At 51.9% G+C, this 21828-nt stretch overlaps 1 protein-coding gene and 1 pseudogene across 3 annotated transcripts in view; one reads left to right on the forward strand and one right to left on the reverse strand.

The window, feature by feature from the left end:
* Positions 1–21828, forward strand: part of PSTPIP1 (proline-serine-threonine phosphatase interacting protein 1) — a 45606-nt gene that overhangs the window by 15599 nt on the left and 8179 nt on the right. The window contains exons 1-5 of one of the 3 annotated variants that reach the window (XM_060174711.1): positions 6715–6738; positions 8340–8440; positions 8529–8603; positions 21141–21175; positions 21514–21620. In XM_060174711.1, the coding sequence (XP_060030694.1) occupies positions 6730–6738; positions 8340–8440; positions 8529–8603; positions 21141–21175; positions 21514–21620 (327 nt within the window). In that variant the 5' untranslated portion in view covers positions 6715–6729. Of the gene's footprint in view, positions 1–6714; positions 6739–8339; positions 8441–8528; positions 8604–21140; positions 21176–21513; positions 21621–21828 lie in introns of those variants that run through there. The other 2 variants (XM_016189414.2, XM_060174712.1) reach the window with 2 other exon arrangements.
* Positions 16442–17337, reverse strand: LOC103115923 (large ribosomal subunit protein bL17m-like; annotated as a pseudogene).

The following is a 21828-nucleotide window of genomic DNA, read 5'->3' on the forward strand; positions in this document are numbered from 1 at the left end:
TTTCTTGGTTTGCTTCTGCTTAACCTGTGCAAATCACCTACTTCAGGAGCTCATGGAATGTGGGGTGTCCTTTTCTCACTCCTGCCTGCTTGGCTGCCATTAGCCCTGAGACCCTGAGGACTGGGGAGATATGTTCACACCCAAGAGGCCAGTGACCAGCGTAATGCCAAACAGTGGTGTGTTGGAACCAGCTAGGGCCCAGCACATGAGCACCCCCCGACCCCCCGCCCACTGTGTGGTCTGAACTCCAGAAGGCAAGGGGTGGGGTGTCCCCTGGCAGTGGAGGCATGGTGGAAGGGTGACCCCTAGGGAAGTGGGGCTGCGGGGGGTAGGCTGGGCCGTTGGTACCCCAGACCTTAGCTGATCACTCACAAGCTACACCCTATGCCACCAGGAGCCCTAGGCCCCGCCTGTCCTTGCCTGAGGGATCAGTGCCCCTCCAGGCAGGGCTCTGAAACTGGGGCTGCTTAGTGCTTCTTTTCAACTACCCCCTGGGGCTCAACTCTTCTCTCCCTCACCTGTCCTCTGGGACCCTGCAGCTGCCTACTGCCTTCCCCCACTGCCAAATCAGTTTTTTTTGGGGGTCAATACAGGAGGTGTTGGGGAGCTGGATCCTTCCTGGGTCTCACTGCTCCCCTGTGATAATTATCCAGGACTGACACACCAGGGCCGGCTGAGAATGAGGGGGTGGGTAGGCACAGTAAGAGCTGGCATCTGTCTGTCTGCTTCCCACCTGGCTCTGGCTCCATCATCTCCTGTTTGGCTCCATCACCTCTGTCCAGGCTCAGGCGACCTTTCCAGCCCCACTTAGGTCTCTCACTGAGGCCTCTCAGCACCAAGCTCCTGACCTGCAGGCTCCTCCATGTGGGGAGCTGCTCCTACCTCTAGGCCTGGCCCATACCTGTGCCCACTCCATTGCCTATCCTTGTGATTTCTCTTCATGCTCTGGCTTCTTGGAGCAGGAGAAAGTGCTGGCCCTTTAAGACTCACAGGACAGGAAGTTGGCATTTTACAGGATGGGGGTGTTTGTGGGGTTGTGTGGTAGCCACCCTTTCCTCCCTGATGATCCATCATCCCAGAAGGCCAATTTGAACCTGCCCACACCCCTGTGGACTGTGTGATGCTCTTTTCTCAAACAGTGGGGGTGGGGGATGCAGGGGGGAGGTTACTGAGCTAAGAGATCCTAGGCACACAGTAGGTCCTCCTCTGGGACTCATGTCCTCAACCAGGCATAGGAAAGACACTTGAGAGTTCACAGGGCTCTGACTAGGACCCCTGAATTGCAGTGACTTATCAACCACAGCTGACTGGGTCAGGGGCCCTAGGGAAGTGTGGATCTGGGACCCCATGGGGAGCTGGGGTCCTTGGGAAACTCATTTGTCTCTTTTGTTTGTTTTTGACTTGAGCACTGTTTAGCTTTAGCTACTGGTGATGCCAGGGATTGAACCTGGGGCCTCTGGCATACAAGTCCCATGTGCCATTCTGTGCTGTCTCTCCAGCCCTGGAACTCAACCCTAGTCTCACACTCCCATTAGTCCAGCTGAGTCCTGTGTACTCATCTAACCACATTCAATGTACTTTTGTTATAATAAACTATTATGTTTTAGTAATTAATTCTTCCTGCTGGGGCCTTGTACCTACATGATTCCCCTGCTCCCAGCAGACTTTTTCCCCCTATCTTTTTAATTTCAAATATATATAGTGAGAGACAGAGTGGGGGAAAGAGGTAAAAAGAGAGGAGAAACCCTGCCACATCAGCCATGGATCTGCCCCTTGTGCTTTGTGCTCTTACATGGCGCTGGGTGTTTGAACCTTGTCCTTAACATGTGTCCTACCTGGTGAACTATCTTCAGGCTCTTTATCTTTAAAAAATCATTGTCTGTATTGGCTCTTTCCCTCTATTCCCCTCCAGCCATCTTAGAAAAATCTGTGGATCATTCCACACTTATCTGCATGTATGCGAACCCCTCTAATCCTTGGGTCAGGGGACACCAGACCCCAAACACCTAGATCAATGTGTCAACTGAGACTCAAATTCTCTCTGCAAATCCCTGACCTACTTATAGGTGGGGCTTAGGTTGTTGATGGGCTGTAACCCACCCATCTCAGCACCTCACCGTAGACCCATGTCTGGGGCTCTTAGATTGACGTAGTTTTCCTGCCTCTACTCTCATGTGTCCTGACTCATGCCTTCGGGGGCACCAACTACACATGCTCCTCCTATTCCTAATGGCCCCATGGAGTCCTGCAAGTGAGAACATTTCTCAAGAGACTAGACTTGGGATCCTCTCTTTAACTATCTCTTTTCTGGCTTGCTTACTGAAGTATCTGGTCATCCATTTGTCCATCCATCCATCCATCCATCCATCCATCCATCCATCCATCCATCCATCCATCTATCCATCCTTAAGGGAGCAAAAATCTATCACTCCCAGACATGTCTTTGGCTAACAATTAATTTCTTAGAAGAGACCCTGGAAACAGGGTGAAGGCTGGATGCCTCTGAGGTTTCTCCAAGGAAGAATCTGGCCAAGAAGGAGGCAGGCTTACACTTACACGCCTGGCTGTCACTGTGCTCCATGTTGTGTTTTTTCCCAAAGTGAAGCTATTTAAGGATGATGTCTAATACCATGTAGTGAGCTGTTCAGAATTCCTGGGTTTCTTTCATGTGTGCAGGAGGTTTGCATGTTATTAATATTTTACTTCTGGTCTTGTCAATCTGCCTTCTGAGAGGCACAGGGTGCTTTTCTGAATCCATCCATCCATCCATCCATCCATGCACGCATCCATCCATGCATTCATCCTATATCTGGGTGCTTGGTTCTTTTTTCTTACTTAATTTATCAGCCAGTAGTGGTGGACATGGCCCCCAGTATGGGGTGACAGCTGGGAGGAAAGCCCGGGTGCTATTCACTGACTTCCTTATCTCAAGAGCAAGTCCGACATTAGAAAGGTGTGAAATGTCCAGGTTCGAACCCCGGCTCCCCACCTGCAGGGGAGTCACTTCACAGGTGGTGAAGCAGGTCTGCAGATGTCTGTCTTTCTCTCCCCCTCTCTGCCTTCCCCTCCTCTCTCCATTTCTCTCTGTCCCATCCAACAACAACAACAACAGCTATGACAATAGTAACAACTACAACAAGCACAACAAGAAGGGCAACAAAATGGGAAAAATAGTCTCCAGGAGCAGTGGATTCGTAATGCAGGCGCCGAGCCCCAGCAAATAACTCTGGAAACAAACAAACAAAAAAAGGAATTGGATTTTTCTTTCTTCTGTTTCTCCAAACCACTCTTAGGTCTCCTTTCTCTACCTCCAGGCACATATTCAAGCTTCCCTAGTCCGCTTCAACCTAATATGAAAACTTTCTGTCCCCCAACTTCCCTAGGATGGGGAGGAGAGCAGATCTGTTTCTCTACATGCTATGTTCCCCCCCCCCCACTTCTGCTCTCTCTTTGTATGCATGGGGTGGTGTGCAGGGTCCACCAAAATAAAAGTGCCTGTTTCCATGGTGACGGCACAGTAGGAGGTGATAGTTCTGGTCAACTCTTGGTGGTTTTCTTTCCTGGAAGGTTTGTGGTGACCTTGTCCCCTGAGCACCCCAAAGCTTACTTCCCTGCGGCTGTTTGCTCTGACCCCTCACATTCCACCCCACAGTCCACACCACACTTTGCAGAGGTGGGGGGTTTCCTCCCTCCAGTTGGACAGGGAAACAGAAACTTTTCTGAGTTACTTCCTTCATTTCCACTTGTTTCCCAAGCATGGCTCCAGGGCCAATTCCTGGACCTGCCAATCACTGCCCACTCTGGCCTCAACTCTGTCCTTGCTCAGCAGCCAGGCAGCTGCAGCTCACCTTCTGACTTCATGAGGCTCAGAGTCAGATGCAGCCACTGCTCCCCAAATCCAGCAGACACGCAGCTGCCTCCCTGTCTGAAGGTCACCTGAAGGTTACATCCTCTCCTGTACCCCTGTCACAATCAGGTAGACCCAGTGAAGGCAGGAGTGGCCTGAACAGGACCCTCAGCTTATTTCTGGCAGATGGGAGCTGGGGCCGTTCCTCCAGGTTGAAACACCTATCCACCCTCTGCTGTACTTTCTGTTCTGGAAGGCCATAACAGGGAGCATTCGGAAAAGCTTTCCCTGTCTTTTAGATGGATCCTTTGCTTAGGGGGGGAGATGTGGGAGGCTGCCTTGGGGAGATAACTTGCTTTTTTTTTTGCCTCCAGGGTTATTGCTAGTGCTCGCTCAGTACCACCACTACAAAACCACCACTCCTGACCACCTCCCCCCCCCTTTCTATCTTATTCAATAGGTCAGAGAGAAAATGAGAGGGAAGAGGGAGACAGAGAAAGAGGAAGAAAGACAGATATCTGCTTCACCACTTGTGAAGTGTCCCCACTGCAGGTAGGGAGCCGGGGCTCAAACTTGGGTCCTTGTACATAGTACTATGTGCACTTAACTATGTGCACCTCTGCCCAGTTCCCTATAACTTGCTTTTTTTTAAATTCCTGATTTAATACTGATTTACAAAATGATAAGAGAATAGGGGTATAATTCCATAACGTCCCCACCACCAGAGCTCTGTGTCTGCCACCCGCCTCCACTGGAAACTGCAGTAGTTCTCCCTAGGCCACAAATATGGATTGAGTTCACAACTATCTATCTGTATCTAGGAAATAATGGTAAACTTTCTCCAGATTCACCAGGGTGGTGGGAGGTTGTCTGGCAGGGGGGAGGTGACAGTTGGGTGGAGTGTAGGGTGCTTGGAGCTCTGGGAGTTTCAGAACCAAGTTCTTGGTTACAGAGCTGGTTTGAATCCTGGCTAGGTCCTTCAGTGCCTGGGCAGGCTAGGTGGCCTCCCTGGGTCCCCTTGTTCTCACCTGTGAAATGGACACGTGCCCCATTCCCTGTGCAGGCCCAGCTCTAATGCTGCCTTCATTGCTGTCACCAGCACCCTTGATGTCAAGGGCTACTCATGTCAGCCTAAAGTGGTGAGGTCATCAGGCCCGTCTGCACAGGAAGTGACATGGAGTTTGAGAAGGTCTCTGGGTTAATCTCTAGGCTGCTGGAGGAGGAAGAGATACATGGGTAGGTGGAAGAGGACAAGATGTATAGGTAGGTAGAGGAGACAGAGATCTCTGGGAAAGTGGAGAAGGAGGAGATCTCTGGGCAGGTAGAAGAGTCAGTAACTGAGTCAAGCTCAAAAGACAGGTTTGACTCGAGGTGGACAGCACTTGAGTCTTACTTTCTTAAATTAATTAGCTAATAGTTGTGTGGAAACACTGCATCACACATGTACAATTTCACACTCCCTGGCTGTTTTTTTTTTTTTTCATTCAGAGAGAGAAACAGAGAAAAACACAGTACCAGAGCTTCCTCTGGTGCCAGAATACCTTCCATGTGGTGCTAGGGTTCAAACCTGGGTCACATGCATTGCCAGACATGCTGTCTACCTCTCTGCCTTCAAAACTTAAGTTTTCATTATTTTTTTAAATTAAAAAATTTATTTATAAAAAGGAAACACTGACAAAACCATAGGATAAGAAGGATACAGCTCCACACAATTCCTACCAGCAGAACTCTGTATCCCCTCCCCTGATAGCTTTCCTATTTTTTAATCCTCTGGGAGTATGGACCCAGGGTCATTATGGGGTGCAGAAGGTGGAAGGTCTGGCTTCTGTAATTGCTTCCCTGCTGAACATGGGTGTTGGCAGGTCGATCTATACTCCCACCCTGTCTCTCTCTTTCCCTAGTGGAGCAGGGCTCTGGGGAAGGGGAGCTCCAGGACACATTGGTGGGGTCATCTGGAACCTCATAGCTGAAAAAAGAGTTGACATATAGAGCCAAACAAATTGTTGACTAATCATGAACCTAAAGGCTGGAATAGTTCATATGAAGAGTGAGAGGGTCTCTGTTTTGTAGATAGTTAGTAGTCCTATTTTAGTTATATTCCAAAGAGCCATTGACCATACTAGTTTTTTTTTTTTTCAAAACTTAGTTTTAAAAACTCACATAGTGGTGTTTTCTGTGGGCTGGTGATGGCCCTCAGTACAGGGTGTAGCTGGGGATAGTGCTGGCAGCTGACAGAAAGCAAGGCCACAAATGGGGTTTGGTTTCTTTGCCTGTACAGAGGAGGTGGGATCTTGTCCTCTGGTAGCTGCCCCCTCTGTAGACAGGTCACCTGGGGACAATGGGAGGGTTGACAATCTGAGAGATGGGGGGCACATAGAGAGGAGAGCTGGGTGGGTATAGGGTGTGGCAGAGCTGGTGGGCTTCCTGGAGGGTGTACTTCTGGTGCTGAGCCTTGCACCGTGTGGCCACAGGACTGATGATGAACTGAATGAATGACTTATTCATTCATTACCTTGATGACACACTGACTGGGCCCAGATCTGAGCCAAGGATAGAGCCCATGCCCTTGGGAAGGTGGCTAGAGGTGGGATGTGAGGGAGGAGGGTGCAGGCTGCAGGTAGGGTGTGAAGTTGGAAGGTACAGAGGGGTGAAGGAGGAAGGTAGGGGGTGTAGGCCAGGGTGCTGTGAGCTGTGGGTAGCTGGGCACTTCCTGGAATAGTCTGTCCTGTGACCCTGGCTCACTGGGCCGCAGCCCTTTTGTGACGGGGTGGTTCAAGGCAGCGTCTGGACAGGATTCCTGGGCTGCAGTGCTCTGGGCAGCATTGCTCTGAAGCTGTGGTGCTCTGAGGAATCCCCATTCTTGGCCGCAGGGTTCTACCACAATGGCCAGTGTAAGTTTGGCTTTGCTTCTCCTAGCGCAGTTGGTCAGAAGGGATCTCTGGAGGGTGTGGGCTGACAGTGGGGTTGTGCCTCTGGTGTGTCTCGCTGACCCCTGCTCCTCTGGGGGACAGGCTAGGGGACAGTCCTAAAAGACAGCTCCAGGTTCTGCCCGAGCTGCCTGGGTGAGTTCTTCCTTCACCTGTGTCTCAGTTTCCCCAGGCCTGGGGACCAGGGGGCAGCAGGACGTGTCTCTGTTCTGGTGGCCCATTGCTCTGGATGTGAAGACTGGTGGCAAGCTTAGTGTGACAGGCGTTGCTTCCTCTGGGACTGGGGGACACATATCCAACACACAGGGGGTCCTGTGGGCCTCTGGGGCCCAGTGTAGGGGCGGTGGAGGTGGCAGGGAAAGGGGGACAACTTCCAGAGAGGATGTCAGCACCCTGCAGGCCTGGAGCTGCCCATTCTGCCAGTCTGCTGAAGGCTGTTCTCTGGCCTGGGACAGTGGCAACCCCTCGTGCCATCTCTACCCTGTCCTGCCCACCAGTCCTGATTCGCCAATATCTTTTCTTCCTGGAACCTGATGCCAATGCCTCTTCCTACAGGAAGACCTCTTGATTGTGACTCTCTGCAAACCCCCAGAACATAGCACCAGGTGGTGGGGTGCAGGGGAGATGAGCAGAGGTACTGCATCAGCTTTTGACTTAAGATAGGGTTGACTTCCTCCCCCAGGTGTGAGGCCTTGGGGACTCCCCTCAGTCCTCTGAGAAATAATGTACATGGTCAGGGGAGAGGGGCTTTGGGGGCATCCACAGGGGCAGAGGGAAACAGACTGAGCCTGCTCTGATTTGTGGTGGTCTGGCTGAACACCCTAGTGGGGGAAACATTTGGGGAGGGGCCTTTCTGGATAAGTGAAAAGGGGAGCAGTCTCCGTGAGGGGACACTGAAGCCCTGCTCTCAGCAATGCCTTGCCACCTCTTCCAGCCTCAGGTTTCCTCTGGACAGCTTGGGAGGGGCAGCCTGGCCCCTGGTGTTCCCCCAGGTCTGAGCAGTCCCCAGCTTCTGCACCAGTGGGTGAAGACTGGAGAACCCACTGGGCTAGGGGCAACAGGATGGGCAGAGCAAGCTTTGAGTAGCAGAGGGGCAGCTGTGACCTTAAGAGCTCCCCAACGTGCCTGCCCCTGGCTTGAGGAGGGATGTTGGGGTACTGGGCATCTAACATGTGTTTGGGTGAGGTGGTCCCAGCCTAGCTCTGACCACTATCCTCTAGGTGCCCATGGGGTAGGTGTAAGATGCCTGGGTCCACCTGGTGCCCAGCTGAACCCTCTGAACACTCTTGACCCAGAAATGAGGGTGAAAGGGTCACAGCCAGGCACTCTCAGGCTTAGACACCACCCAGTGATACCTCAGTTTCCAACTGGGACACCTAGGTTCCTGCGTTAGTGGGGAGGTGACAGGGTGCACACCAGTCCATGAGGCTGCCTTGTCTGAACTCTGTCCTGGGATCACTCTTATAATACCTGGTCCTGAACCAGAAGCCCAGCCAAGAGTGGAGAGACGGCAGCAGGCCAGGAGGTGGCCAGGGTGTCCTGACCTGTTCCATCATGTGTCACAGTGCCGAGACTTCACTGCCCACACGGGCTATGAGGTGCTGCTGCAGCGGCTGCTGGACGGCAGGAAGATGTGCAAGGACGTGGAGGAGCTGCTGCGGCAGAGGTGAGCAACCTCCCCGCACACACTCTGGGGGCGCCCAGGGGCGAGACAGGCAGGACCCAGAGCACAGCGGCCATGCTTGTCCTTGCAGGGCCCAGGCAGAGGAGCGCTACGGGAAGGAGCTGGTGCAGATCGCCCGGAAGGCGGGTGGCCAGACGGAGATCAAGTAAGAGGGCTCCCCGACGAGCACCAGGGACTTAGTGCCCAGGGCTTCTGGGCATGGGGTGGCCTGTAGGGGGACTGGGAGTAGGTGTGAAGGTGCTGTTAGGCAGCAGAATTCTGGGGGAGAGGTCAGCTTCCTTCCCTTTCTCCATCTCTCTGTCCCTCTTTCCTTCCTTCCTTCCTCTCCTTCCTTCCTCTCCTTCTTTCCTCTCCTTCCTTCCTTCCTTCCTTCCTCCCTTCCTTCTTCCTTCCTTCTCCCTCTTCTCTTTCTTTCTTTCTTTCTTTCTTTCTTTCTTTCTTTCTTTCTTCCTTTCCTTTCCTTTCTTTCTTTTCTTCTTTCTCCTTTCTCTTCCCTTCCCTCTCCTTCCCCTTATTTCTTTCCTGCTTTCTTTCCTCATCTTTCTCCCACCCTTCTCTTCCTGGAACCAGGGCCTCAGGCACACATGATTTCACCACTCCAGCCCACTTTTTCATTCAGACAGACACAGAGACAGACAGAAGGGGAGACTCCACAGCTTCCTCTGTTGCCATAGTGCCTCCCGTGTGGTACGAGGCAGATCACACTGGGTAATGTGTCAGCTAAACCAGTCAGTGCCTGGGCCCTTGGTCTCACTGACAGTGTAGACACTTTGCCTGGTGGGTGAGGGCTCAGCCCTGAGGCCAGGTTTCCGTGTATGTAGAAAGTCCCACATGAGTGCCAGGACCGCCCTGGGTGGGAGGTGGAGGTCATGTGTCCTCAAGGCTCCCTGGGCCACCCCCACCCAGTCTTGAGAGCTCTGAGGGACAGAGCACAGGCACCTGTGTATAGCTTTGGCTGTCCTGGAGATGGGCCTGAGGGACATGTGTGAGCCTCAGCACCATCTCTTTATCTAAACTGTGTGCCCATGGGTGGGCCGCCTGCATCCTCTGGGCCTCTTTCTCCCAGTAGGCAGAGATGGTGTATCCCTCGCTGAGGAATTGGTCCCAGCACCCCTGGCTCTACTGAGTCCAAAGGGGCTGCGGTTCCTGAGAAGTGGAAGGTCTGCCCTGGGGAGGTGTGGAGCCCCCCACCCCCACCCCAGGGTGAGGCTGGAGCCAGGCTTAGGGGCAGACTTAGGCGCTGGGCTGCTCCAGGTTCTGAAAGGGCTCTGATGAGAGTCTGGGCACCCAGAGCCCCTGGGGCATGCTCCAGCCATAGCAACGCCCCTACCACTTCCCTGGTAGTCAAGGCCAAGGTGCACGGCCCTTAGGGCTGCTGCCTCTAAAGCCTGAACAGGAGCCCTATATGAGTGCCCTGAGAATGCAACATTCATCTTCTAAAGACAAAGGGAGCACTGTCTGGTTCCTTCTGTCAGCCTGGGGCTGGAGACAGCATGGGTAGCACTGCAGGAAGTGGGAGGGTGGCCTTCTGATGAAGCACATGTTACAGTGTGCAAGGACTCAGGTTTGAGCCTCTAGTCTCCACCTGCACGGGGGGGGGGGGGGCGTTTCACAAACATGAAGCAGTGCTGCAGGTGTCTCTCTCACCCGACTAACTCCCCCTCCCTTTTAAATTTCTTTCTATGTAAAAAATGAAAGACAGACAGACAGACAGAGAAGAGAGAAGGAGAATAGCGTGGGTGAGTGTCCAGAGGGCCTATGCATTAGGCCAGTAAGTGGACCTGATGCCTGGGAAGGGAAAGCTCTGTCCCTCAGTGAGCCGGGCATCTGTGACTAGTCAGTCATCTGTCCTCTGAGCATGGGTGCCAGGGTGGCTGTTGTATAGACACACAGGTGCAGGGCCTGGAGGTTCTGATGGCAGGGGGAGGTTGAGCGGGTGAATGGCTGTCCCTCACCCCCTTCTTTGTGCTGTCTGTGTGGGGTGGGGGGGCCCTGACTGTTTCCTACCCTTCCAGGCCAGCTGGATAAGAACTTTCCAGGAAGAGAGGCACCCTCGTGGGAGGAGTTGGAGAGGGTGCTCCATGATGGGGTCCCAGGCAGGAGCTGAGTGTGAGGCAGCCTCAGGGGGGTGTGAGTCACTTAAAACAGGGAAGAGACTGGTGGGAGGGGCCAAGCGGGCACTAGGACTTCCTAATATGCTAATGTGGTTAGGCTCTGACTCCCTGCGGGCTTACAGGGCTCCTGTGCATATACTGCATTTGCCTGTGATGGGCACTGCATCTGACTGGGAGGGGACAGTCACCCCCAGGAGGTGCTCTGAACAGAGTCCCAGTGTCCTGTGGGGAGCACCAAGTCACAGCAATTAATGCTCCATCAACCTGGTGCTCCCCAGGCTCCCGCCTGTGTGGGCAGCCCCAGCCACCTGCTTTAGTGCCTAGCCCCTCCCTGGACCAGTGTCTGGAGGCCCCAGCTGAAAAACCTTCATCCAGTGAGGCTGCCAGTGGTGGAAGCCCAGACCCACAGCAGCGGGAAAGGCAGGAAATTCACAGGGGTCCATGGGTGAGCAGGTGGGGAGAAGTGGGGGTGTCAGGGTGAGCTGGAGGGTGTGAAGAGGGCCCCTCCTGGGTAACGGGGAGGCACCTGTCAGTCAAAAGCTGGAGGAGGGGGAAGAGCTTGCAGGACCTGAGCCCCCCAGCTCACCTGCTGCTCCCCTTAGAGCTCAGCTGACTGCACACAGCAGGTGCTCAGTAACTATTGCTATCTAGCACCCTGAATCCATCTGCTTGGCAAGTATGTATTTATTGAGCACCTACTATGTGCTGTACCGTAAGCCAAATCAGGATTCAAACTTTGGAAAAATGAAACAAAGTGGCTGGGAATGTAACTCAGAGGTAAAATGTGTCAGGCTCGGCAGCTGGAGGGCTGGTCTGTGCTGCAAAGACTCATCAGGTCACTGACTTGTGGCAAAGACTACAATGAGGAGGCAAGAAAAGCACTGGCACAACTATTTCTGCCCTTTGTTGCCTCCAGTCTTTGCCCAGAGTGTTTCTCCCCTTCCTTTCCCACCCCTCCCCTTCCCTCCCCTCCCCTTCCCTCCCCTCCTCCCTCCCCTCCCCTCCTCCTCCCCTCCTCCCTCCCCTCCCCTCCTCCCCTCCTCCCCTCCTCCCTCCCCTCCCCTCCCCTCCCCTCCTCCCCCCCTTCTTCTTCCCTTTCTCTTCCTTTCTTTCTCTCCCCCCTCTTTTTTTTTTTTTTTTTGCTTCTTTTGTCACCAGGGTTACCTCCAGGGCTTAGTGTCTCCACAATTCCATTGTCCCCAGATAATATTTATTTATTTATTTGATAATTTCTTTCTTTTTTTTCCTTTAAAAAATTTTTTTTTATTTATAAAAAGGAAACGTAGACAAAACCATAGGATAAGAGGGGTACAGCTTCGCACAATTCCCACCACCAGACCTCCGTATCCCATCCCCTCCCCTGATAGCTTTCCTGTTCTTTAACCCTCTGGGAGTATGGACCCAAGATCCTTGTGGGATGAAGAAGGTGGAAGGTCTGGCTTCTGTAATTGCTTCCCCGCTGAAGATGTGCGTTGACAGGTCTATCCATACTCCCAGCCTGCCTCTCTCTTTCCCTAGTGGGGAAGGGCTCTGGGGAAGTGGAGCTCCAAGGCACATTGGTGGGGTTGTCTGTCCAGGGAAGTTTGGTCGGCATCATGCTGGCATCTGGAACCTGGTGGCTGAAAAGAGAGTTAACATACAAAGCCAAACAAATTGTTGAACAATCATGGACCTAAAAGCTGGAAGAGTGCAGATGAAGTGTTGGGGGGGGGGTCCTCCATTTTGTAGATAGCTAGTAGGCATATTTTAGTTATATTTCAAAGAGCCTGTAGCTATACTAGTTTTTTTTTTTTTGCCTGAGCCTGAAATCTGATATGCAGGTGGATCCTAATTATTGTCTGGGGAGATGATGTCATGGCTGGGAAAAGGACCAGAAAGCTGGATCAGGGAAGAGAGTAGCCCCCTAATAGGGGAAAGGGTATAAATATTGTTGACTGTAAACCCCATCGATTTGATTTAGTATGGGGCCCATAATTAGCTTAGGAGCCTGTGTGACCTCTGCATCCTTCTAGATCTGAGCTCACATTCTGTGGTCATGAGTAGGAACATTCCATGCTGCCCCAGTATCGACCCATCTTCTTCAGGTGTAGTATTTTTGGATTTTTAATATTTATTTATTTATTCCCTTTTGTTGCCCTTGTTCTTTTGTTGTTGAAGTTATTGCTGTTGTCATTATTGGGTAGGACAGAGAGAAATGGAGAGAGGAGGGGAAGACAAAGAAGGGGAGAGAAAGGCACCTGCAGACCAGCTTCACCACTTGTGAAGCGACTCCTCTGTAGGTGGGGAGCCGGGGGCTCGAACCAAGATCCTTATGTAATATTTATTTTTGATAGAGGGTGAGAGACAGAGAGAGATGAAAAGAGAAAGTCTTAAAAAGCAAAGCAGGGGGGCTGGGCAGTAGTGCAGTGGGTTAAGCACACATGACACCAAGTACAAGGACTGGCGTAAGGATCCCAGTTCTAGGGGATAATTATAAACAATGATAAACAGCAAATAAAACAAAAGGAAAAAAATAGCCTCCAGGAGCAGTGGGTTAGTAGTTAAGGCACCGAGCCCCCAGTGATAACCCTGGAGACAAGAAAAAAAAAAAGCAAAGAAAGAAAGGCAGGGCGTAAGCAAGGTCTGGGGAAGGGGCGGCACAGATACTCCCTATCCACTTCTGGTGCACCAGTCTCCCCAGATCTCTGTGTGTTCTCCAGCCTAGGGGCTTCCCAAAGTGTGCTCTTGTTTGTAGTTTTTATGGAGATTTCATTGGATTAGGGCATTGATCAATGACAGTTTAACTCAATCTCTAGCTCCTCTCCCCTCCCAGGAAGTAGGGTGTGAAGATTGAGATTGAAAGTCTTACCCTGTATTTATGCTACTCAGTCCTTTGCATCACAACCTTCCTTCAGGACTCTTACCTCCTCCAGAAACAACCTCAGGAAGTCTGTTTCTCGAAGTGTGTCCCCAAAAGACACCATTTTTACTCCTGATTTTAAAGAAATTCTGCCCGGAGAAGTACTGAGTCAAGTGTGGATCAAGACAAAAAATATGAGAAATGTATTTTGGCAAGATAGAGTATTATGAGAGAGAGAGAGAGAGAGAGAGAGAGAGAGAGAGAGATGGAGATAGACAGACCAGAGCACTACTCCAACTCATGCTTCTCTGGCAACCGACCCAAGTAGGAGCCCCAGACATGTACGTCCTGCACCCTACCAGGTTCAGCTATGTCCCCCGCTGCTCAATGTGCTTTATCTTATGTTACTTAATCAGTTTGCAGCCGGGGCTTCATGCCTGCATGACTCTATCACTCCTGGAAGATTATTTTTTATTTTTATTTTTTTACTACCACCAGAGTTATAGCTGGGGCTTGGTGCTTGCACAACAAATCCACTACCCTGGCAATCATTTTTCCTTATTCCCTACCTTTTAAAAATTTTTATTAGTGATTTAATATTAATTTACAAAATTACATTGTCAACAGGAATATAATTCCACACTGTTTCCACCACCAGAATTCTGAATCCCCAATCCCTCCATTGCAAACCACTGTGGTTCTCCCAAGGTTGCAGACATGGGTTAACTTGACTCTCTACTTGACTGTCTTGTCTACATTTATACATAATTGCCCCCTTTTTCTTCCAGGTCCAGTTCTCTCTTCCCCTCCAAGCCACTCATGACCCTATTACTACAAATGTCCCTCCCTTTTTCCTTCTCTCTCCCCAGGTGCTGATGGAGCTGGAGTTCAGAGCCCTCTTAAGCTCTTCCTCCTATCACTTCTCCCACTCTGGGAGTATGGCTCAAAATTATTTTTAAGATGCAGAAGGTAGAACTTCTGGCTTCTGTAATTACTTCTCCACTGGACAAAGCATTGGCAGGTTGATCCATACCTGTCTGTCATAGTCTGTCTCTGTCTTTCCCTAGTGGGGTTGGGCTCTGCAGAGGTGGAGATTCCAGGACCTATTAGTGACGTCATCTGCCCAGAGAAGTCAGGATGGGATCCTGATAGCATCTGCAATTTTGTGTCTGGAAGGTGGCAGGATATAAAGCAAGACAAAATGGTTAATGAACAGGAACCAGAAATTAGGAACAGAAATAAATAGGTAGCCTATCTTCCTCTCATCCGGAGTACCTTACCTCTCATCAATGCTTATAAAGCTTGTCCTTTCCATGGTGCTTCTAGGTGGAAGCCAGGGGTCCTCATGCAACTAGCTATCTTCTAGTCCATTTCATTTTATTCTTAAGATTTGTTTATTTATTATTATGATTTTTTAATTTTCCCCTTTTGTTGCCCTTGTTTATTGTTGTTGTTGTTGTTATTGCTGTTGTTGTTGGATAGGACAGAGAGAAATGGAGAGAGGAGGGGAAGATAGAGAGGGGGAGAGAAAGATAGACACCTGCAGACCTGCTTCACTGCCTGTGAAGCGACTCCCCTGCAGGTGGGGAGCCGGGATTCTTACCTCAGTCCTTGCGCTTTGTGCCACGTGCACTTAACCCACTGCACCACCCACCACCTGGCTTCCTATTTATTATTTATTTATTTATTGGGGGATTGATATTTTACAGTCGACAGTAAATACAGTAGTTTGTACATGCATAACATTTCCCAGTTTTCTACATAACAATACAGCCCCACTAGGTCCTCTGCTTTGTTTATTTATTCCCTTTTGTTGTATTGTTGTAGTTATTATTGTTGTTGTTATTGATGTCATCCTTGTTGGATACTACAGAGAGAATTGTTGTTGTTGGAGAGAGGAGGGCAAGACAGAGAGGAGGAGAGAAAGATAGACACCTGCAGACCTGCTTCACCGCTTGTGAGTTGACTCCCCAGCAGGTGGGGAGCCGGGGCTCAAACCAGGATCCTTACTCCTGTTTATTTATTTTTATGAAAAAGAGAGGGAGAGAGAGCAGAGAACTGTTCAGTCCTGACTTCAGTCCTGTACTAGGGATTGATCCGGAGCCTCTGGGACCTTAGGCATATAAGTCCAGCCCACTCAGTGCATTATAAAGCCAGCAGTAGGTGGGTGGAGGGCACAACAGACCTGCCCTCCCACCTGCCAGGGCTCACCTTGGCCCCTGTCAGCCCCAGGGTTTTTGCTTGGCTGCAGCCCTAGTCTGCCCAGTCACAGTCACCTTTCAAAGTTGGACTGAAAAGCCACCTCCCCCAAGAAGCTGTCACCCTTCTCCCCTCCCCCTCCGGCACTGCTCATCCTGCCCGGGGCAGGGTACAGGGGGTGCAAACACTCCCGGAAACTGCACAGGGCAGAGGTTGATGGAGCGAAGGGGCAGAGCTGGGGCCAATTTCTGGGGAGCCCCTGTGAGGTTACCACAAATAAGAAAGCACTGTGGTTTTCCTGTTAGAAGGGTTTTTTTTTTCTTTTTTTCTTTTTTCATGATCCCACTTCCTCTGAGCTCAGAGAATGCATGGAGGATGCGGGGGCAGGGGGGGCATCCTTGTTCCTCTCATACCAACTGGTGGACCCCAGCCAGAGCAGGAACCTACGGTGACACAGGAGATGTTTACACTGGAAGCAGAGACCCCCTTTGTACACAGTGTTTCAGGCTGAGCTTCCTGAGAGCCAAGTCAACAAGGGCAGTGGGATGAACGGTCCTGGGGAAATTTGTGACAGAGAACAGAGGGTGGAGGTCTGTCTGGGGTCCCAGTCCTTGATGTACAAAGGGGACACAAGGAAAAAGAGCTCCAAGGAGCTCTTTATTTTTTTAAGGCAGAGGCATACTCAGTGAATTTATTTATTATTTTAGGTACTGTGAACATGTGGGTATCAGTTCTTATCCTTCAGAAATCCCAAGGAGAGAGAAAAAATATTAGTTTACAAGTATTCATCCAAGGAATTTTACCCATTGTCCAAAGTAAAAGTCATCTGGCTGCCCTGAAGTTACTGGGCCCCCCCCCCCCTAATACTTGTCATTTTTACAAGTCCTAAGCCAGCCCTTTTTAAAGATTAAAAGTGCTCCAAAGGCCAGAGGTCAAGGGCACTGATGGGGGTGGTTGGTGGTCAGATGCCATTTGGCTCTGGCTAGATGCCTGGCGTGGGAGCTGTGGACGCACGCTGGCTGGTCCTGCCGCAGACCCCTCAGCAGCTGGTTCAGGAATGTGAGGTTGCTGTCTTTCTGGGGCTGGGACAGGGTGGGAGGCTGTTGTCCTCGTACTCCATCACTGCCATCTTGGCCCGATCCTGCTCTCCTGAGTTTGGGATACGGAGCATTCTTGTATAGCTGCCATGTTGACTTCTGTAGTGAGGGGCCAGGCCTTGAAACAGTTTGGGAATCAGATCTTTCTGTGAGCCAGAAATCTGCCAGGCACGTGGCCTGTTGGTTGGTGTCCAAGCTTCCTGCAGTCAATGGGCTTCTCTGTGTAGCCCCTCAGTTTGCCCACGACACCTCGATGCGTTCCTGGTGCACCAAGCCAGTCAGCAAGTTCCACAATAGATGGATGTGGGGCTTGGGACTGAGGCCCACGTGTGGGAGATGGTGGCGGCCACCAACGACAACCTCATGTTGGCTGCTTCTTCCGCCACCCCCCACACCCCCCATGAGGCCACAACTCTCAAGCAGCTCTTGATGGCAGCTCCCCAGAGTAGCAGAACCTGGGACAAATAGGAAAGCCAAGGGAGTGTTACTGTGTCTGGGGTGTGATGTCAGACTGTGCGCAAACCCTCCCCATAGTCAGGGTGGAAAGCCGGTGTCCTGGTCTCTGCCAGCCCTCAGGGGCCTAACTGGAGTTCCAGGAAAAGGGAGTCTCCCTTCACCTACAGAGCTGAGGGTCCCTCCTTGAAAATGTGGGGCCAAGAAAGAGAGGTGGTCAGTGTCTCCTGACTTTGATGTGTCCTTGATCTGGAAGATGCCAGCACAGGGCCAGGCAGGGCTGAAATGGAAAAGTGCAGCCCACAGGTGGCCCAAGGAGGTGGGGCACAGCTGACTCTGGGTAAGGTGGGTATTTAGTGGGTGCTGGAGGCTATGAGTCTGGGTTGTGATCTTGGAGACTGAGACCTCACCCCTGCTCAGGGGACTCACACTTCACTGAGGTGACAGACAATGTGTCACCCTAAGCTGGTGGCAGACACAAGTGCTCAGAAGGGACAGAAAATGAGCCAGGCCTAGCGCATATGCATAGGCCCTGTGGCCAGGCCCTGGAAACAGGATGGGGGTGCAGCAGCAGAAGGTGGGGATGGGACAGCAACTCCCAGTTGGCCTGGAAAGGTGGCCAGAGAGGATCTGGAGAAGGTGAAATAGGGAAGGGAGGACAGAGCCCAGGGCAGCTGCTGGGTGTGTGTAAGGGCTGCCTTCCTCAGGGGTGGCTGGGCAGGGGCAACAGCCTGTGTGTGTGTGGGGGGGGCACTGAGCCCAGACCTGAGCACTAAACTGGAAGTGGCTGTGAAGTGTGGGGTGAAGGCCAGGCAGTGGGTGTGCAGGCCAGCACCCTGGGCTGTAGGTGGGAGGCTCTGGTTGATGATGAAAGAGTGGGGGCTGTGAAAGAGGGGCTAAGATGATCTCTATGAGGGCGGAGACTGAGGCAGGAGGCAAGTGTGTGGTGAAAGAGAGGGACTGGGGGCTGACCAGGGGTCATTTCAGACACACACACACACACACACACACACACACACACAGGCTAGGTGGGGCCCAGGCGCTCTGTTCCAGTGCTCACCAGCTACGAGTTCCCTCCTATTCTCATCTGTGAAATGGGACAGCAGTGGCCCCCAGGCCTGGGAGGGTGGCACAGATTACAGAATTGAGACCTAGGACCTCCATATTTGAATATGCATCAGCAGAACCCAGAGACCTGCTAAACTTGTGTGCTGGGCCCCACCTTCCAGAAGGACGATAGTGAGGCCTAAAAATCTTTTTTTTCCCCTCCTTTTCTATTATATTTGCTATGACAGAGAGAAACTGAAAGAAGCAGGGAGATAGGGAGAAAGATACTTGCAGACCTGCTCGAATCTGGGTCCTTAGCCAGATAATATATGCACTTAACTAAGTGTACTGTCATCTAGCCCCTTCTCGGACCCCCGCTTTGGGCCTATGAATCTTCCTTCCTTTCTTTTTTTAGAAGATATATTTATTCATTTGTTTATGAGAAAGACCAGAGCACTGCTCAGCTCTGAGTTATGGTGGTAGCTGGAATTGAACCTGGAATGTCTGGGGCCTCAGACACACAAGCTCTGTGCTCTAACCCATTGAGTTAACTCCCCAGCCTGGAATCTGCATTTCCCCCCTTTTTTACCTCCAGGGTTATGGCTGGAGCGCCATGCCTTCCTTCACTACGAATCCACTGCCTCTGGCAGCCATATTTTTTCCATTGTTATTGTTGCTGCTGCCGCCACTGTTGTTAGATAGGACAGAGAGAAATGGAGAGAGGAGGGGAAGACAGAGAGGGGGAGAGAAAGATAGACGCCTGTAGACCTGCTTCACCGCTTGTGAAGCGACTCCCCTGCAGGTGGGGAGCTGGGAGCTCAAACCCGGGTCCTTGCGCTTCACATTATGTGAGCTTAACCCGCTGCGCTACTGCCCTGCCGGCCCCTCGAATCTGCATTTTTTTTTAATTTTTCTTTTTTTTTATTTCTTTATTGGAGGACTAATGTTTTACACAGGAAATACAATAGTTTGTACATGCATAACATTTCTCAGTTTTCCACATAACAATACAACCCCCACTAGGTCCTCTGTCATCCTTTTTTTTTCAACTTAAAAAAATAATAATAATAAATACTTATCATTGATCTGAAATCCATATGGAACTGACTGTCCTGTGTTTTATGTGGGAGCACTGTTCAGGAGGCTCGTCCCCAGAGTCATCAGCAGATCCAAAGCCTTCACAGAGCCCAAGACCCACTCGCCATCCCCCCCACCCCTACCTCCAACCTAACCCAGTGGTAGCAGAAACTGGATAGTGAGGAGGCAAGCTCCGTCGCCACTGCAGCCCCTTCACAGAATGCACAGTGCATCGTGGCTCCCTGCTCTTCTGATGCGTGAGGCCCCCAGGCCAGAGAGCATTCAGGTTTGGGGGTTCCTGGAGACCACAGAACAGAGCGGCATGCCTCTAGTTTAGGGGCCAGCGCCGCGCTCGCCCCCTGGTGGTCACGCAGCCTCATGACGCCTGGCCGAAGCACAGCGCAGGATCCTGCCCTCCTGTCCGCCTCTCCCTGCCAGTCATTACCAGACAGGCTCTGCAGGGGGCGCCCTCTCCCTCCGGACAGTTAGAGAAACTGAGGCCAAGCCTGGCAGGACTCCCTGTACGGGCATCTAGGCATGGAGTCTAAGGTGATGGACTATTCATTCCAGACCCCTTGTCAGTGGTTCTCAAACTGTGGGCTGCAGACCAGCAGCAGAGCCTAGGAACTTGTTAGAAATGCAGGTCCTGGGAGTCGGTAGCGCAGCGGGTTAAGCTCACGTGGCAAAAAGCGCAAAGACCGGCATAAGAATGCCAGTTTGAGTCCCCGGCTCCCCGCCTGCAGGGGAGTTGCTTCACAGGCGGTGAAGCAGGTCTGCAAGTATCTGTCTTTCTCTCCCCCTCTCTGTCTTCCCCTCCTCTCTCCATTTCTCTCTGCCCTATCCAACAACGAATAACAACAATAATAACTACAATAACAATGAAAAACAACAAGGGCAACAAAAGGGGAAATAAATATAAAAATTTTTTTTAAAGATTACATAGGGTACACTTACACCCTAGGATATGTTTATACGGCAAGAGGATTGAATACTTTGTGTGTATAAGGCCCCAGGTTCGATTCTCAGAAATACTTGTCACCACTGTCCAGGAAGAAAAAAAGGAAGGAAGTTAATTGCTTAGCTGAAATCTGAACTTAACCCATGTTGTATTTTTATCTCCTCCTTTTGGCAGCCCTATCTTCAGGCATTGCTCCACCCCTATACAGAGCACCAGCTCTGCTCCCCTCTTCAGACAGGCCTCTTGCTGCCTCCTGAGTCCCCCCACCCCCACTGGGCTCTCTCAGCACCTCAGCTCAGCACAGCCTCAAGCTAACTCCTCATCTTGCCTCCTGGCCCCCCTTCCAATATAATGTCACCACTTTTGTCCCAGCCACCCCAGCAGGGGCTAGAGAGGCTGCCAGCCCCTCTCTGTCCCATTTGTCCCACTCTAGCACCCCCCCACAGCCACCTCTTGCACCCCACCTTTCCCGTCCTACCCACCCAGCTTCCTCCTAAACATCTCCAGGCCAAACATTCCCCAAATGGTCTGAATCCCACCCTCTCTGGCTTCACCTTGTTCTGGAGAGGGATGGGCTTGGGAGGGGTGGGGGTGGGGCAGTGGGGCTCACCTAGGGGTGAGAGCGAGGGTCCCACAGGCCCAGTCCCTAAGGCTGGAGCCTCCCTGGATACCTTTCCACAGCAGGAAGGGAGCCCATTATACTCTCCAAAGAGAGCACTTTGCCTTCTGGGAGGCCCAGCTTGCTCTCCATGGGCCTGTCACGGTCTGGGCCAAGCCCTTTGGGTCCATGTGCAGAAAGGGCTCATGCACATGAGTGACTGAGGGCCCTCTAAGACCAGGCAGGACTCGGGGACCCATTTGTGTGCCAACTCTGCTGACATGGCCCCTATCCTTGCAGCTCCCTGAGGGCTTCCTTTGACTCCTTGAAGCAGCGTAAGTCCTAAATCCTGGCTGTCCTTTGCCCCAGTGACTGTCCCCTCCAGTGATTGTCCCTTACCTCAGTGACTGTTTCCCACCCCAGTGACTGCCCTCTGCCCCAGTGACTGTCCCCCACTTCAGTGATTGTCCTCTACCTCAGTGACGGTGCCCCACCTCCATGACTATCCCCCACCCCAGAGACTATCCCCTGCTTCGGACTGCAGGGACCTTCTGGGAACCCCAGTATCCCCCATAGACAATAGAGATGACCATTCTGGAAGTGGTGCCCTGGCTTTGAAGCTGACTGGGGGTTCAGGCTGACAGAGTGTGGTCCTGACCCCCTTTGCCCACAGAGATGGAGAACGTGGGCAGTGCCCACCTCCAGCTGGCCCTGACCCTGCGCGAGGAGCTGCGGAGCCTTGAGGAGTTCCGAGAGAGGCAGAAGGAGCAGAGGAAGAAGGTGAGGCAGAGGTTGGCAGGAGGCAGGGGGTGGCCGTTCAGGGGGTCTGCCACCTGTCGGAGGAGACATCAGTCTTTTCATCCTCCTGCTTCCCCAGAGTGTTGGGGTCAGGGGTGGCTGGGGCATCCTGGGAAGTGAGTTGAGTAAAAAGCCCCCACCCCCACCAAAGCTGGTCCTGAGCCTGAGGGGCAGGGAGGCAAATGTGGGG

The sequence above is a fragment of the Erinaceus europaeus genome, chromosome 16 (genome assembly GCF_950295315.1).
Source record: "Erinaceus europaeus chromosome 16, mEriEur2.1, whole genome shotgun sequence".
Lineage (NCBI taxonomy): Eukaryota > Metazoa > Chordata > Mammalia > Eulipotyphla > Erinaceidae > Erinaceus > Erinaceus europaeus.